We start from the raw sequence: 17,035 nt of genomic DNA, 5'->3' as shown, positions 1-17,035 counted from the left end.
TACGTTTCCCACGGGAGGAGAGTACGAGAGTGAAGTAGAGAGAGAGAGAGAGAGAGAGAGGGAAGAGTATCCCGAGGAAAAAGAATAAGACGAAGAGAAAGAGAGCCGCGCATGGATTGTGCAATTAAAATCGGTACGGGTTCGAGAATGATCAGCGGAGAGTGCAGCGATGCAACGGCGTAGATAGTCCGTTCCTGGCGAAAGGTTAAGTTTCCTTAAGGTATCGGGGGAGGGTACCTCAGCAGCAGAGGATTAGATAGGTATACCAGCAATAACTACCTGGCTACGTATCAGCCTGACCGGAGATAGAGGATAGCCAAGAAGAAGGTGTGCTAGTTCATAGAGGGAGTAAGCGTCGTAGCGGTGCCGATTGCGTCGAAGACTTTCAGAGAGTCAGGAGAGTCTCCTCCTATTCCGTCGTCCCGTTCACTCTTGGATCCCCGTCTTATATACACAGCACGGCGTCTACATGCATCACGTTGCGAATGCAGATGGGATTGCATTATTCTCGAAGGCGTGCACGTACAGCAGTTGCTCGTAGCACACCCTCGCCATAAGGCGCCTGTCGGGACTCTTGCTGCAGGATTCATCCGGGCCGGTGCTGCTACATGCGGCCGCCATAGGGTTCGAGACAGTCCCAACTGCCTAGGGATGAAAAAAGAAGTTGGGGAGAAAGGTCGTGACATGGGCGAGTTAAAAAAAAGCTAAGAATTCATATATTCGAACTCTGACCCTGAAGAAGGCTGCATTATGCATTGGACAGTACCGATCTCGTACCGTTAGCCGAAAGCGTGTCTTGACGTTTCAAAGTTTCCACAGTTGGCATTACATGTGTATACGTTATCCTGGAAACGATACCCGTGTCGGCCATTATTTTCATATAAGCCGTGAAATCGTACAAAGATCAAAATCCCCCAAGAGAGCCTCCTCCACGAGTTTATCATGTTCCTCGTTGTACCTGGGTGGATAAACATCCCGTCCGATACAGGAAGCGTGTAAAGGAGGGCGGGTCCTCCTGCACCGTCTCCTCGGGAGTAATCTTGCTCCGATTAACGGTACCCTTCTCTCTTACTCTCTCATGTATATGTATACGTGTATGCCGTTCTCTTTCACTCGGCCCGATGACTCCTTAACTCCCGGACCCGGGTGCTCCCTTCCAAAGTATACGTATAACGCTCTACGTGCAGCGCGTCGTAGCCATATAGTTATCGAAGTGCGAGAACGTGCCAAAGAAGTCGACGAATCGTGTGACGCAACGAATCGGCAAGGACGTGGCAAGGCAGCCTGGATTCGTTACTCGATTGCCCGGTAGTAATATACCGCATGTTGCCGGCGTTCCTTCTCTCATTGGTTTACCAGGTCGAGCTGGATAGCATGCACGAACCGTTGTGCAAGTACGGTAAAGCTGTCACGGGCCACACACATTAGATACGGAATACTCTTGGCATATCGATTTGCCTTGTAAGGTAAAACACGGATCGAGCCGCGTCTGGTTTACCAGATTCTTTTTACTCGGGCACGTAGGAGAGCTCATGACTAGGTATCATCGATGTACGCACACGTTATCCAGGGTAGAGATCCAGAGCAGGAGGTAAGAGGTAGGTACTCCTGTTACCTAACCTATAAAATGAATGTACCGATATATATAGGTGATTTGAATCGTGAGATACCCCACCCTGAGCATTGTTATTTCTCGCGTAGTTTATGTCTACGTGTAGTAATGACTTTCGTAGAATTTGACCTGAATCCGTCCGGTACGTTCAGTGGAGTTTCATAGCAGGCAGGTTCAGGCCGGTTCAAGGCGTCGACATTCCCAAGTAGTCGACAGGTCCAAACCTGACCGAGGTATCGTTTTCCTCTTACGAAATCGCAGGTTCCTTTGTCTTCGTGTGTAACTGGGCTCCGGCGTCCTCTGGGGTCTCAGGACCCATAAAAAGACCCATATACTATACCTAAACGCTTGAGCCCAGGCATTCTCTTGGGAACGCTTATACAGACGATCCTTGTAATCTCGCTTGTGGTTTTCTTCTTCGCAGATGTCGCCATCGTTCGCACCAGAAGGAAACGCGAATAAGCCCGTCCGACTGCTGAGTCGTTGGTAGGTGCTAGTGATAACGCCGGAGATCATGACTATCATTGGTGTCAGTGAACATTCGCAATCAGGCACCGTTAAGCCAAAACTTTCTCCCCGGAAAGCTCTTTGCCGGAAATTGGCTCAGTGACTCCTGGTGACTTGGATACGTTCGCCTAATGACTTGGCGACTATATGGAGTCCAGGACGTATCCATCCACGTTTTCCGGAGGACTTTCTCCCAGGGAGTCAATGCTCGCTGGGTAGGAATAGAAGGAAAAAACAGTGTTTCACAAAAATGACGCAGCAACATCAACGACAGCAGTCAACGCGTACGGAGTGAAGTTTGCCGTAAAACCGTTAACGAGCGGTTCCCATGATCCTAATAACAGTACCTTCAATTAAGGTCTTGGATCCGTCCTTTTGGAGGTTAACGCAAGAAAGACCTTGCCAGGCACGTGCTATAGCTCGCGGAATCTTAAGAAAAAGAACGTCGATTCGTCCAACCTGACGTCTCACTGTCGACGGCCAAAGATCTCGAGGAACAATGCGTGGCTGAGGAACGGACGAGAAAAAGAGGCGGCGCGACCCACCTGCTCGTTCTCGTGCGTTCGTGACACCGTGACACGTATTATTCCGAACCGAGTATAGACAGACGTAGATAATAAAAACGAAGCGGCGTATTGACTCGTGGAGTATTTGAGAATAGACGAAAAAGACGAATGGAGATAAATGAAAAGAAGAGGCCAAGGCCCAAAACAATGATCATCGATCAGGATTTAGAATTATTTTTTATTTTTACTAGCTCGGATAAAACTACTGGCAATCGAATCGTTGAAATATTTTTTTTTTGAATTTACCACCGGGTACTACGAAGCAATTATTTTTCTAAGGACTCATTGTCACGTCGAATATACTAAGCGTTTGGTATATTTCGTATAATTAATGTTGAGTTTAATTAGCAGTCAGGGAATATTTTTTTTTTAATTGTTCTCTTACCAGATACTCCTTTTGGGCCACTTCATTGTTGTCGATTCGCATGACAAGAAGTCGAGAGACTCGTTCAAAAGGATCTTTGAACGTCTGATTCTTGTCGACGTATCGTACTTGAATTAGCGTCTGTTTTCTTTGTCTCACTTCTGTCCCACTCTCCCACGCTCAGGCGAATAAAGATTTCAGCCACTCTCATTAGAAAACACTTACACCGTGTATAAGCGTCAAGAGAGTCGTCATAAGTTATATCTGACGAATGACGAAGTTAGACATGTAATCGAGTAAACCGGAAATTAGTCAAATTCTGAAAATAAGATAAATTGACAAACATCAAAAAGCGTCAGGGACACTTATCGCTTGGTACTGTCAGCTAAAATTTTTGTGTCCTGGCCGATTCATGAAAGCCTTCTCTTATCGTGCCGAAACCTGGAAGGCATTTCTTATCACGATTCTTTCTTCTACTTCTCGGAACGAATTCTCCAAATAGCACCAGACAGACTGGCATTGTCTCGAGGAAGACCCAGTGTCATCGCACTTTGTGACATTGTAAAGGTAAAAAAAAAAGAGGAGTCGGAACTGTATGACCGGAAGTGAAAATTTTTATTCCAGAAAAAATGCAAACGACTATCCAACTCCTAACGATCCTGACAGCTGATAGATAATAGGCCTTAACGAATATAATTCCCGAAGTCAGTCTTTGATAAAATGGCGCCGTCCAGGCGTTTCGAGCTCCTCGTTAGCTGAGGCCGCCCCGCGTTTCATTGGCGCAACGAGGGTTCAATTTATTTAACCTCCAGTCAATTAAAGGGGTTCGCGTGCAACAACAAATGCCAACACAGACCCGCCCGTCTGCGAAGACATTTCGAACAGAGACTGACCCAAGCAAACTGTACATGAGGCTACGTAGACGGTAGGAGGAAGACAAGAAGCAAAAAGAAAGAAAATAAAAAGTAAAAATTAACGTTGGATTACCAGACTCTCTAGGAACCAACTGAACTCAATCTGATGGAGCAACTTTCCTCCAAATTACCATTAAAAATATTAAACACTCTTAGGAAAGACTCGGACCACGGTAAGAGACTCTGAAATCGCGATAGACGCTATTCCCACGGACTGCACTGGTTAGGAATCACGTAGAAAAACTGAAATGGCTCACGCAACGGCGTAGAAAAATATGTAACTTTACAACGATCTCATTCTTCCTGAGTGCCTTCGTAGCCACTAATTACGGAGACTCGTTAAACGAGTATTTTGCGGTTCCATCCTAGTCCCATTCCGATACCCAGTCCACGTTCTATCTATAGCTATATTCTATCTATAGCTCTATGGTTCCCATAAAACCCCGTGAGAGGATACAGGATTTTATGGAATTAAGAATTCCAAGGCGTCGTCCATATCCCCCGCGAGAGGCTCGTAAATTTTCTAAGCGCATAGTCCAGAGACCGGGCTTCCGACCCTCCGCCATTTGTGGTCTCGTACCGGATGTTATACTCGCATTCTCCGTTCGTACTAGTAGTAGAGTGTATGAGACTCTCCTGACATCACCACATAGAATCCGGTCAAGAGTGGGCACCAGAGATATCCGAAGGACGGGGACCACCCTGTCTGGTATCCATAGAGAGTATCCGAGTATTGGTGTATTAAAGTATAATAAGAATCTCATGATATTCCATAGAGGTAGATGTTATTAATTAATCGCGTCCCAGATAGATAAGAAACATTCCAATCGATGACTCCATAACCACCCACACTGCACTGTTCTCATTCTGGGCATGGCCATTTCAATTCTATTGGCTGATCTTCCTTTCTGCCAACGGTCACAATAAAAATGTAAAAACTTTCATCAAGACGGGTATGACATCATCGTGAATACCGAGGTGTCATGAAACATTTGACGGGGCGGCTCGTGACATCACTTGCATTCACGTATAAGATTCCGAATCATATGGTAGTATAGTAGGTAAACACAGCAGATGGGATACGTTGGCCGGTGACCGCAATGAAGTTGCCGAGTCGAATAAGATTAACCGATAAGCAGTTAACTTCACGTCTTCAGAGCGAAGCCAGGAAGATTCGTCTAGTCTGACGACGGTTTTCAAACGATGGGAAAACGACTGTTGGCTAACAGCATGCGTTCTGGACTAGGGTCAGAACGATGATCGCATTCCCCAGGTAGCCAAGGGAATCAGAGATCCTATTAATCGGTCATTAAGCACAGTTCTGTTACGAGCTAGGCAATTGAGACGTACATTCCAGGCTTTCGCAAGAACGCAGAGGTAAAATCGACCAGACACAAACTGACTTGACTGTACGCAGTGGCTCTACCTGGGCTTTATCTAAGGTAATCGCTTGAACTTGTCTATGCTTGTTTAGGTCCCGTGGAAACTTTCAGTTATTAATACGTTTCACGATAGTCGAACAACGAATATTCTACGGACTGAAATTCTGTATACACTTCAAGCACGATTCACGATCGAACGAACTCTGTGTACATCTGTATTGCGTAAGATTATTATGACGTAATTTCCGTAGATATTAACATCAATACTCTTTAAGGTACACAACACTGATTCTGAATCGTTGCCAAATGAGGACTGTTGTTTAGTCACTGGAAACATATATGTATGTCACTGTTGGGAAATTTTCAAAAAGGCACACTAACTAGACCTCTACGATATTTCAAAATAACTTATATACCCGCGCGCACATCTGTGAGTTTTCAACTGACAAAACCTTTAATGTCTAGCTAGTTATTTTTATGTGTTCACAAAATGAAAATATCTAGAGTACACGTGCTCACGAGATACCCGCGCGCTGCGGCATGACCGTTCGCTTCGACGGCTCATGACCAACTGCGACCATTCGTCCCACGAGTCGGGATCCAAGAAACGAACTGACCTGCTCCTTGGTGGGGGAATTCATACCCTCGCGCTTCGTATAAATGCATACACATAATGCAGATGTAAAAGTGCATATATCCTTGAACGATCGTCACACGTTAAGGAGACTCTAAAAGGGATCGACGAACGCCTTCCAAGACTTCTACATATGTTGAAAATATAACTTCTCGTAGTGTTTACACGTAAAAAATCCGTGGGAGCACATGGGGTTGTTGGGAAGAAAAAAATGACAAGCATTCGAGAGGTTAAGAAAAATACTCCTTAAGTCTGTCTGTCTGCCTGAGGTCTGGTTCTGGTCATATGCAACTCATGCATTCCGACCTACGCAGATGCATTGCACGTGCGATGCACAAGGTGCAGCTTGATGAATTACTGGTAATCAACGATAAAAAAAATATGAGATATGAAAGTAGGGTGAACAGTCGGAGGATTCACGTATATACAGCTATACAGTCTATATGTAGTTACCAGTCGAAGATGCTGCACGAGAGAGTAAGTTATGGAATATTTGAATTTCACCGTTTTTCTCAATTACAGAAGAGACTGGGTTGATCTCTAGAGGTAGTAGGTGATGAGTAGGTAGTAAAGTAACCCCATTGCGGCTTTCGACATCGTCAAGCAAACCTGCTCGCGAGGCAGAACGCGTAACGCGAACACTGTCTTACTTGCAGCCAACGTGCTTGTGATACGTGGGTTACGGCCAGGTCTGTAGATAAGTACTGGGAGAGAACACGCACGATTAATCAGTCGCATCTCTCCGGATTTCTTCTCGGGTGAATCACTCGGTCGCACGTACACGCGGAACAACGAAGTAATCTGGGTGAACGTACTGTACGACACCACACTGTACATATAAACAAAGTATGTACAGTAAGAGTCGATCAATGGATAATTTGCAGGTTAAGACAGGGTTAATACTCGTATGTGATCTCATAAGGGGATTCGAGGTCAACAAAGGTATTAGAAGCCATAACTTACTTCCGGTATGGTTAAGGGCGCCCCCATATTTCTCGACTCACCCCTGTCAACGATGCGGGCGTGTCAGCATCCATTAAACAAGCAATTCACAGCGTCTGGAGACGCTTTGATAGAGACGTCCCGGGTGGAAAATGGCCGCCGCCGTTCCAATCGCTAATACAAAACCCAGGACGAAGACGAAGGAGAATCGTGTCCCGGGTGAGTCGACCTCACGATCGGCATCATAAATCGGAAAGCGAGGCTTCGCTTTCCCGCTCTCTCCGCCTATAGCCTCTGTTCCTATCTCGCTCCCTCTCTCTCCTTCGCGAATAACACTCTCTCGTCTCATCGTGGGTAGCGCGTTCTCACAGGTTGTCAATGCGCGTGCGATTCTGCCCGAGAAACTAACAGCGTCCCTCTCGATATAAACGGCACTGCACTCGCTTCCTTCTTGGATATTTCGCAAGAGACACTGCACATACATCGCTCGATGGAAACGGGATAACGTATTATGCATAACGAGCTGTAATATAACCTAACACTGCGTGTGTACCTTCCCCTGAACTTTACGGATCCACAGGAGAGCGGCGCTAGCGTATGAAATTCAGCCTGCGCAGAAGAACTGCGCGCGAGTACCTAGCCCCGCATTTCGTTAGGAAATTCAAAATACGAACGCGGTCTTCTCGGTTCGCGCCAATGGCAACTCACTTTTATCGGTAGGAACAACGCGAAATGCAATTGTGGGAGAGCAGTGTGCTTTACGAGCATCGGGAAAGCTACGGTGCCTAACGCAGAGCTCGCACAACAATGATTTAGAGAGGACAGCCAGAATGGTGGACTATGGAACCAATAATTACATTCTGATTTACGGCGTGTTTCTCTTAACGTTTCTACACGGTATAACGCGCTCTGTATGTGTCGCTAACCTAAATTTTCGAGTTCGTTGCGCCAGTGCTCAACGATGGCGTCCCAATTGCCTTTCCTCGAGGAATTAAATGCACTGTACGATTATCGTAAACTCTGGGGGAAAAAATACGCAACATGCAAAGAAAACCGATGGGCTACAGAGTGTCTAAAGTCTCCAGCAATCTCTCATACGCGCGTGCGTAAATCACGAAGACGCAAGCGAACGAGTACACGTATCCACGAGACACCCACGCGTTTGCATTCCTTACCTGGATATGTATCTACATATGAACGAGAATCGTACGTATACAGGAATTTTATACATGTATCTACTCTACGGCGTACTGAAAGTTTTTGACTGAAGTGTAAATATCCGTTAACTGACGATGAGTTTCCAGCCGACTACGCAATCGTTCACCAGGAGGTGAGACATTTTTGAGAATTTCAGGTTATGTAACATGTAATCAGTATGTGTGCTAATCGATAGTAGCGCATGCGAAAGTAAGGATACATATTATTTTATTTCTATATTAATTTTACTGACATTTTAATCGTTTGAGGATGAAGATTTTCATATGAACTGATTGTGATATACAACAGGTGTAAGACTGGGCTATCTACTCGTGACGACTGATAATGATGAAAGAAATAATTCAAAGAGGTCAGTGCATGTCAATGCGTACAGAGCCAGCAGGTCACTCAGGTGTGGCTGCTGCTTTAGCTTACGAATAGCGCACACTTGTGTTTGTATTATGCGTGGAGCCGCCAAAGCATTCTCGAAGTGGAATGTGAGGACACGAGGATCAGAAGAGGTTTTGGCCCGGGGCACCCGTCACGACTTCTCTGCGTCGACGTCGTGTATCGAATTAAAAGTCTGGGCGACATGAAACGACTTAATAACCTCGAGGTTATACATGGCTGCCTATAGAGGTTTATGTTGGTATTTATTTTCAGTTGCTATCAGTACGGTCCAAGAGAGATTTAACTAGGATCGAACGAGATCGTACAGCTTTGACGTTTTCGTACAGGCTCGGGTCAGATACATATAATGTGAGAGAATTACGTAGTTCAGCAGATCGAATGCAAGGTTGATGGGATTCAAAAGGAATCACGGTGGTTTAGCGTTTGATCTTTAACGATGAAATGAGAAAAAAGAAAAATCTCAAGCTATTTCTTATTTCAGGGTATACCCGATACGAATCCGCCAATCCTTTGGTTCTGCCGGTAAAACAACTTGTGGAACTCTGCAAAAACAGAGACTGGTACGAAACTACCTGGTCTGTTCTGACTGCTGACTCTCACCTGCCGCACGTAGGCGACTTCTCCTTTGTGAGATTAAAATGAGAAAATGTAAATTGGCCGTTTACAATTATTATACGTGTAAAAGAAAAGACGGTGAAATTGTCTCCGGGTAAAAACATTACTGATATAGTCATTAGTTTCATGGGATATACTTCATGGACTACTTAGTCGGTTGAGAGTGGATGCTCCATACATGTCGAAGCGAAGGGTCTTAAAAAATTTCAATGACTAGAATGTAGTTAGGCGACGTATGGAATAACACGGGCAGAAGTTAAATTTACAGGATTCAGTTGAATATCTCGCGCGTGTATTTTTGGAGGAATTCCTTTGACATCGGTTGGTCAAAGAGGGGCGAAGGAAATAAAGAAAGAAATAATAATCGAAGGCAAAGCAGGGAAGTTTGTTGAAATTTTCAGTCACGCTGTTTTGTAACACGACGCCTCCTGTTCGCAACGTCATCAGGTGCCTCGTTAACGAAGAGACGTTCGACTCGGCAATCAGGCAGCTCAAACTTCGGAAATCCCGTTTACTTGCTGTTTATTAAGTCGACAGCTGTACTTGTCAATTCTCTCTCTCTCTCTCTCTCTCTCTCTCTCTCTCTCTCTCTCTCTCTCTCTCTCTCTCTCTCATTTCTCATTTTTTTTCAGCGGCCTTATTTGTCATCGTTATCGCTCACTAGGAGTGGTTTCTGGAATGAGCCTCGCGAACGTGTGCACATGTATAAGGACTCGCAACGCTCGATTCGCATTTCAGTTACAGAAGCAAAGGAAACGAACAGGTGAATACCAAAAGTCCCACGCAGCCACATGACACGATCACGCACAGTTCCCGCATAAAGTATGAGTCTCGAGCGATTCCCCGAAATTTTGAAGATTTTCCACTAGGTCGATTGAACTCGGTGACGAGGGCGGATGCAGCCACTTACAGAGTTCTGCGCGGCATCCTAGTGCAGAGATGCAGCTGAACCTATACCGGTATATAAATAACCCTTGAGATATCCTAAGACCTCGCCAAGCATCTTTCCAGCAATCCACCAGAGGATTGCACAGCTCTGGATTGCTCCAAACTATCTCTAGCCGTCGTGCTATTTCTATCTCCAAGTATCGCGGGAGTAAGAGCTCTCTCTGACAACAATTCCGGAAAGCCCTTTAAATCAGGTGGCAAGACCGAAATCAGAATTTTCACTGGGACGAATTACCTATAGAGTAAGACCAGTCGATCCTAGAACAGAGAACATTTGGCTAGACACGAGTGCGCGTTGCGTGCCAGGATCAAAACCAGATGCTTCAAAATTCCAGATCTTTCTTACAGGCCACGTGGCAGGACGCAGGACTCGGCACGGGAGCCGAACAGGAACCCAGACTGAAGTATGGATAGTAGCACGCAAGTGTATTATGGTCTGTTCACCTGCGTGATAATTGTAGGTGACGTAGAAAGGCAAAGTAGGTTCTCCAAAGTGAGCCAAGTCGAAGTGAGTGGCTGGGAGGCACGACCAGACACGATCAGGCAGGATCAAACGTGATCGGTGGCAGGACGAGGCGAAGAGAGGGGGGAGGCAAGGCAAGGACATGGTGAGGTCGATCAAGTGCCTCGGGCTCGTCCCACCATGATAGTTACGACCCCTTGGCTTCGACGGATAATTGGATCCGATCCTGAGCATATCTGTGTGTACGTTGTTATTGCACACGCGTCAGTCGCTTCTGTGTACAGTTGGATAATGTCGTCTTCACCGGCTAACGAAGCAGTCAACTTTTTCTTGCGAGTCTCTACAATCACCACACTGTGTCCCACCATGACGGATGAATGAGCGAATGAACTTGCGGCACCTCAGAAATTGCCAGTGGTCAAAGCCGCTACTAGAAATAGAATCGTTGGGACTTTATTTCTACTGTCCTGTGCTCTCGGATGAGCTTGTAAATGGATTAGCAATTATTCTTGAGGTACGAGCTCTGAACACTTGACATACACGTTCAACGTGCAAATGCCTCAAGTACGCTGAACTGGTTGAACCGAGGGAACAGCCTGCAAAAGAATTTCTTAATGGATCTGCTACGTTACAAAAAAAAATACTGACGCTGAGAACGTAATAACAAGACTAAAATAAAGGGACGCCACAGACTTTACGGAAAGTAAGAAAACCATAATGCGTGTCGGTATAGTCTAGAGGAAGAACGTTACCACAGATTTCTACGGTACTACCAACTTCGCATAGATCACAGCCCTACGGACTCTATGGAGAATGTTCTGCTTTACCGACAGAGTTTGTATGGACGGATCGGTAAGATAGAGACTCATAGAATAGAAATTGAATTCATAACCAGCTGCAGGAAACATAGTAATCATCACTTTAACCTCAATTCGTAAGCGTTCGCAGTTTCACTTCTTGTTCACCTTACGTATCATTTCTCATGGTAATTTGACTGTCGACAACAACAACAACCGACTTTCCGACGCACCCATAGTCGGTCCACGAGCTGAAGTGGTTTTTTGACAGTTTGAAAACAACGAAGTGTTTACGACTACATGCAACGAATACATGGTTTAGCATACTCAATACATTTACGATCAAGAAAAATAGCATACATATCAGTGCAAAATTATACATCTAGATAATTTTTACGTGTGAATTTTATGTAAAATCATTTGTGGCTCATTGGAAATTTCATAGTGTTTGACCTGCCAAAAAACGAGTCGAACTCGTGGACGGAATATGGTACGACTGAATTATTCAAAAGAGAATTCAAACCACAAATATATGTATTCAGTAGTACTCCGGATAAATATACGTGGGGTTCGATCACGATATGAAATTTCGTAGTTCGAGTTGCGTGTTTCCGGTAAATTCTAATAACAGCTCGATACGCGTTGCTACACGTAATGTCGTAAATACAATAATCAAAGTTCAATATACTCAGAGGACCAGGAACACATATGACCCGTTGTGAATATATAAAGACTTCCAGTGAAACGTTCTCGATATTGTGAAAGCCAGTAAGGAACACTATTGCAATTGTTACCCGGAATCACGTGCTTGTAAAACACTCCCAGGTACACGCGGTGTCACGCGCTACGTGATTCTCATGTTGAATTATAGAAACGTCATCGATCCTCCCCGTGAACTGACAAGGCGGTGTGACATATCGGTACTGTACACGAGAAGGACGCGTCTGCTGATTATGCAGAAAATATAAAATGACTACGAAAAATCGTAAAAAATTGAACGAACTGATAAAAAAGTCAAGATCTCATTAACCCATCTACGCCGATTCGCTAGTGACGTTGGGTCCGTCAGTTGGTCCGTAAGGTTTACATGCAATTGAAGTGAAACTTGTCGACTCGTAAGTATCGAACGGCCTAGACAATTTCTATGGAGCGTTGAAATGCGAAAAAAGAATGACGATGAAAGGGAAAAAAAATCGATCCGCACTTTCTGATCTTTACGTGAAATTATCATGGGGGGCATATATAGTCGTATTGATATGTTTCCTTATTTTCTCCCTCTTCTCCCTCTCCTCCCTCGCGGCTAGTATTTACGAGTATAATGGATAAAAGGTATCTCCATCGATACGTAACGGAATCGACGGTTGTGCAAGTTGAACTCAAGCTTCCGCTACCTCCCACGGTATTTAATGTCGCTACCGGCGTTCACGAATAAACGCAGGTAACCGGCCGTTTGAAGTTTTCCAGCTAAGGAGAGACTGGAGGAAGTACCGAGAGGAAAAGACGGAAGGAGGGAGGATTTTATGGTTCGTCTATGTAATTAGAAAACGAGTGGTGAAGGTTCTGACTGTATTCGAGTCTCGAGTCAGATAATTTTTTAAGTATTTCCTTGTCTAAGCAAAGCCATAAGAGAGTTCGGCTGCGGCCAGCGTCGAAAGAATGTGGACGTGACTCAAACCGTTGGCATTCGGTCTGCATCCTGGTGGTTACTTGGTTAGTGTCACGGTACGTATATGCCTATGCACACGGCGGGTCTTTAACGTTCTGTGCGCATTCTAGACTCTTAGGCCGCTATGCTGACTATTCTGGGAAAAGTCACTCGAAAGTCGCCGCAGGCTACGACGAATGGACTTTCTTCGTGGCCGCTAAGCGTTCCTGCCTACCGAATGCAGCGAAGCACAACAGTCTAACGGAAATACGTGTAAATTGTTTATTCGTAACAGACGCAGAGTTCCGTTAAAGAAATTTCCTTTGCTTGCGCAACATTACGATTTTTCTATTTTTACAGATACCTGGTTGTCAATAACGCTCGACGAGTTGTGATGGAGAGCATGAGTCGAGGAGGTCAAGGGCGATCCTGGATTAGAGGGTGATCCCAATGCACCACTACCGGTACCGGCACCTCCACCGACTCCCTCATTTCGATCCATCCCTCGACGATTACACAGCCACCCCTAAAAGACACTTTTTAACACTTCACTTGAAAGCCACGAGACTCCCAGTGATCCTTCCTCCAGAATAGATCCTCAGGATATCGCCATCTTTGCAGAGCGCCCACTTTTTCTTCCCAATGCCAAGAATGGCGAAAAGTGTTTGCCAGGAAAAATTCCTCAAGTTTCTTTTTCTTTCTTCGAGTCGTCCACTTAGGTATCCTCCTTGTTATTCGCCCACGTATATCAGTACATTGCGTCATTCACTGCTGTCACGATATCGTCCTACCTCACTGTCTTACGACATCCTCTCGAGATCCTCCTACGTAGAAAATTCACACGATATCGATTCACTGAACAGGTCCCAAAGAAAGATGGACCGATAGCTAAACCAAACACTTTCCCAATAAGAATCCATTTAACGATACGTCAAAGAGCACGTGGTGTAAATTGTACAACAATAACGTGGGTTCCACGCAACGCAAAGAATTTCGTCGCGCCTTCTGCACTCGGGAGCTACGAAATAACATCAATGTCAGTAATACTGACAGCAAGAGTAGTAGTACCGGTATAGTAGAGTACCGGTGTAGTAGCACTGGTAGTAGTATAGTAATATGGTGGGGATAGAACCGCTCACGCGTTCACCTGTTTTTCTCGCTGCCGGTTTCACGTGTATTTTTCAAAACAGACGCGTGAACGAGGAGACTGGCGACACTGTGAAAAATACTCAACACTTCGACACGCGCTTCACTCACTGAATTGACACTGTTAGCCGTTTGGTGTCCGTGACAATATTTTCGAATAATCCGCACAGGAACGTGAATCAGCAAGCATAGGAGTCCAGCGTACGCCGCATCACCACCGACGGAGACCTCTCGACTGTCCTCAAGGAATTTTCCAGTTTCGGCTTTGTTTATCTCGACAGGCTGAAACTTGCCAGTGAGAAGGAGCATCGAAATCCGACACGCTCCGCTTCTGGAAGGCTTGCCTGGTAAGCCGTGTCGGGCGTTGCCGCGCGGTCAGGAATGTCGAGGGTATCCGATCCAGTCGTAGCAGTCGATTTCCAGGAAGACCCGGGGGTGGATCCTTCCTCTGAAAGTCTGGCACGGCCGAGCTCGGGAGTAGACTCGATTAAAAGTATGTTTTTTAGTGATTCCTTGTGGCACACGTTTTTTCTTTAACACCAACACGATTCACACTCCAGGTCCTAGTAGCACCGAGGATCCCGATCTCCCGAGTTCTCCGTGCTGGTGTCCGAGATCAGGCGCGGAGCGATCCCTAGTCCTTCCCGGTGGCATGGATACACGGCACTCCTCCGGGGAGCGTTTTCACTCGAGGATCACGATGACGAGGACGGATCGCGTGGATGGCGCGGACGATGCGATCCTGGCGGACGCGACGTGGAGAGCGGAGAGCATCGGGGACCGAGAGAGCGGTGTGTGGAGATTGGTGAGGAATCGAAGAGGAGGGCTCGATACGGGCCGAGTGGAGGCTGAGGCCGCGGCGAGTGCCGACACCGGTTTGCCTGGCCGCTCGACTAGTTGGCGAGACTGCAGGTAGAGGTCGGCCCTCGAGGTCCCGGGACTTCCAAGTGTAGAGGGACTGTCGAGCACGAACACACACGGGTCCCAAGGTGGGCATGACACACCTTGGGCTCTCCTCCTCCTGCTGCTGCTGCTCTGCTGGGCCCCGCGAGCGAGAACGCTTTTCTACCTGAACCCTCCTTGCGTCTCTTTTCCTCTTCTTTACTTTTGAACACACACAGGACTACGCAGGACGTCTCCGCACTTCTCTCTCTCTCCACTCCTCGTCTCCGCTTTTTCTTCCTCTTCTTCTTCGTCAACGGTCACCGTCCTCCTGGGTTTTGTCACCGTCTCTTTGTTTCTTTGTACTTCCACGGAGTCTCGTTCCTGTTTCTCTTCCGAATTGACTTCGATGCGACTCCGGGTCCAATTATGCGAGCCTCGTTAGGCGAGCTGAGTACGTAGGAGGTGCCAGGATTGATGTCCACTGGTTATTCCCACTCTGAACCAGGACTTCGCAGCAATCGCTTCTAATGACTTATATTTAATGAAATTTCCCCGAAATCATTAGGCAGGTATGACTGCTTCCTGCTCGCTTGAAACACGTCAATCTTATACATTGACCACGGGGTTAGACCCGATTTCTACCCCAGGTCACAATCCTAATCCTTTGGAAATTCGAAGGACGAGAAGAACTTCGTTTCGTCGACTGCGAAGGACAAATCGAATGTCAAGGACGGCTGGTTTCTCAAGGGAGGAGGAGCAATGTCTTCATGGGATTATAAAATCGACTGGACCCATGAGCATATCAAGAGACGATCCAGCTGTGATCTTCGGCGGGTAGATCTAGATCCTCAAGATTTAGCAGATACCTGTGCTGCTTTTACCCACTCCATCCAGAGAGCCATTGGATGAAGCAAGAAAGATACTAAACCGAGATAGACCTTCGCATAGAGATAGTCGGATACTCGGATGAAGAGCGAGAGAGAGAGAGAGGGAACACAGTGAACGAAGAAGTAAAAGGAGGAAGGAAAGGCTGGTTTTTCGAGAGCAGCTTTATATTGCGCGTAACTCAGGTAGGCGTCCCTGCCAATGCAGGTAGCTGGACCCACCTTAGCCAGCCTGAGCAGAACGTAAAGCAACACGAGGGCGTGGTTCGTATTCGAAGATCGAGCCCCTAGCTTACCGGTCGCTGCCCTCTCTTGCCAGGTTCCGTACTTACTCACTTGCTCCCTCTCCCTGCCCGCCGCCCGTTTACTCGGACACGATCACCAGGAGTAGGAGCCGACGGCCTCCGTAAGTGCGCAGCCATACGACCATCCAAGAATATTAAATATCGCCATACAGAAATGCAGCGACCATTGACCAACAAGACATCGGACACTACCCCTGTGCTCACAGATTCCCAGAAATTTCCCAGAGATACCCAGAATCCCAAATAACGGGATATACCTTGACGAGGCTAATCAGGACTTTCCGGGACTCCGGGGTACCGTCTGTGAACCCAAGGATGTTTCTCTTGTACGACAGAGCCTGACGGCATCCTTTTCTCATCTTCGTACGCGGCACTTTGGCTCCCGGTGAGCACGACTACTCAGTCGTCACTCGTTCCGCTCAACCGGTTTCTTTGCAGTTTGGATAAAAGAAAATTTATTTCCTCGTGGATGCACGACCCGTGGCCTCGGCCGGTCTTCTTCGTATTTTAATTCAAAGATTACTCGTACGGGTACCCAGTGTCGCTGCTTTGATATTCCTGAAGCCTCTTTTAAATGGCGCTTGGTCTGTCTTCCTTGGCATTAAGAGACGTCCCTATCGATTTCCCTGGTCACGACCCGGAATCGGGTTACTGGGTATCCCAGGGCTCCTGGCTGAACGTGGTCGTCACGTACCAGGATGGACGCTCTGGATACGGATGAAATATTTCGGAGGATCATCAAGGACGACCTCTTCTTTGCACTGTGAATTTTGGCCTATGGCGCTGCCCGTAGCGGCAAGGACAAAAGCGCGTGGGGG

The 17,035-nt window shown here is 46.5% G+C and overlaps 1 protein-coding gene across 9 annotated transcripts in view; it reads right to left on the bottom strand.

Annotated features, from left to right (window-relative positions):
* The window catches only part of LOC107270424 (tight junction protein ZO-1), a 51,427-nt gene that overhangs the window by 12,794 nt on the left and 21,598 nt on the right, over positions 1-17,035 (bottom strand). Inside the window, exons 1-2 of one of the 9 annotated variants that reach the window (XM_015745437.2) lie at positions 5,390-5,918; positions 3,071-3,368 (exon numbers count right to left, since the gene is read on the bottom strand). The exons of 6 other annotated variants lie outside the window; for them this stretch is intronic. In XM_015745437.2, coding sequence (XP_015600923.1) covers positions 3,071-3,112 — 42 coding nt within the window. In that variant the 5' untranslated portion in view covers positions 3,113-3,368; positions 5,390-5,918. Of the gene's footprint in view, positions 1-3,070; positions 3,369-5,389; positions 5,919-13,361; positions 15,031-17,035 lie in introns of those variants that run through there. 2 more of the 9 variants (XM_025087786.1, XM_015745436.2) reach the window with 2 other exon arrangements.

This window comes from Cephus cinctus, unplaced genomic scaffold (genome assembly GCF_000341935.2).
Source record: "Cephus cinctus unplaced genomic scaffold, Ccin1 Ccin1_scaffold0767, whole genome shotgun sequence".
NCBI lineage: Eukaryota > Metazoa > Arthropoda > Insecta > Hymenoptera > Cephidae > Cephus > Cephus cinctus.
This window is presented reverse-complemented; position numbering and strand designations above follow the sequence as displayed.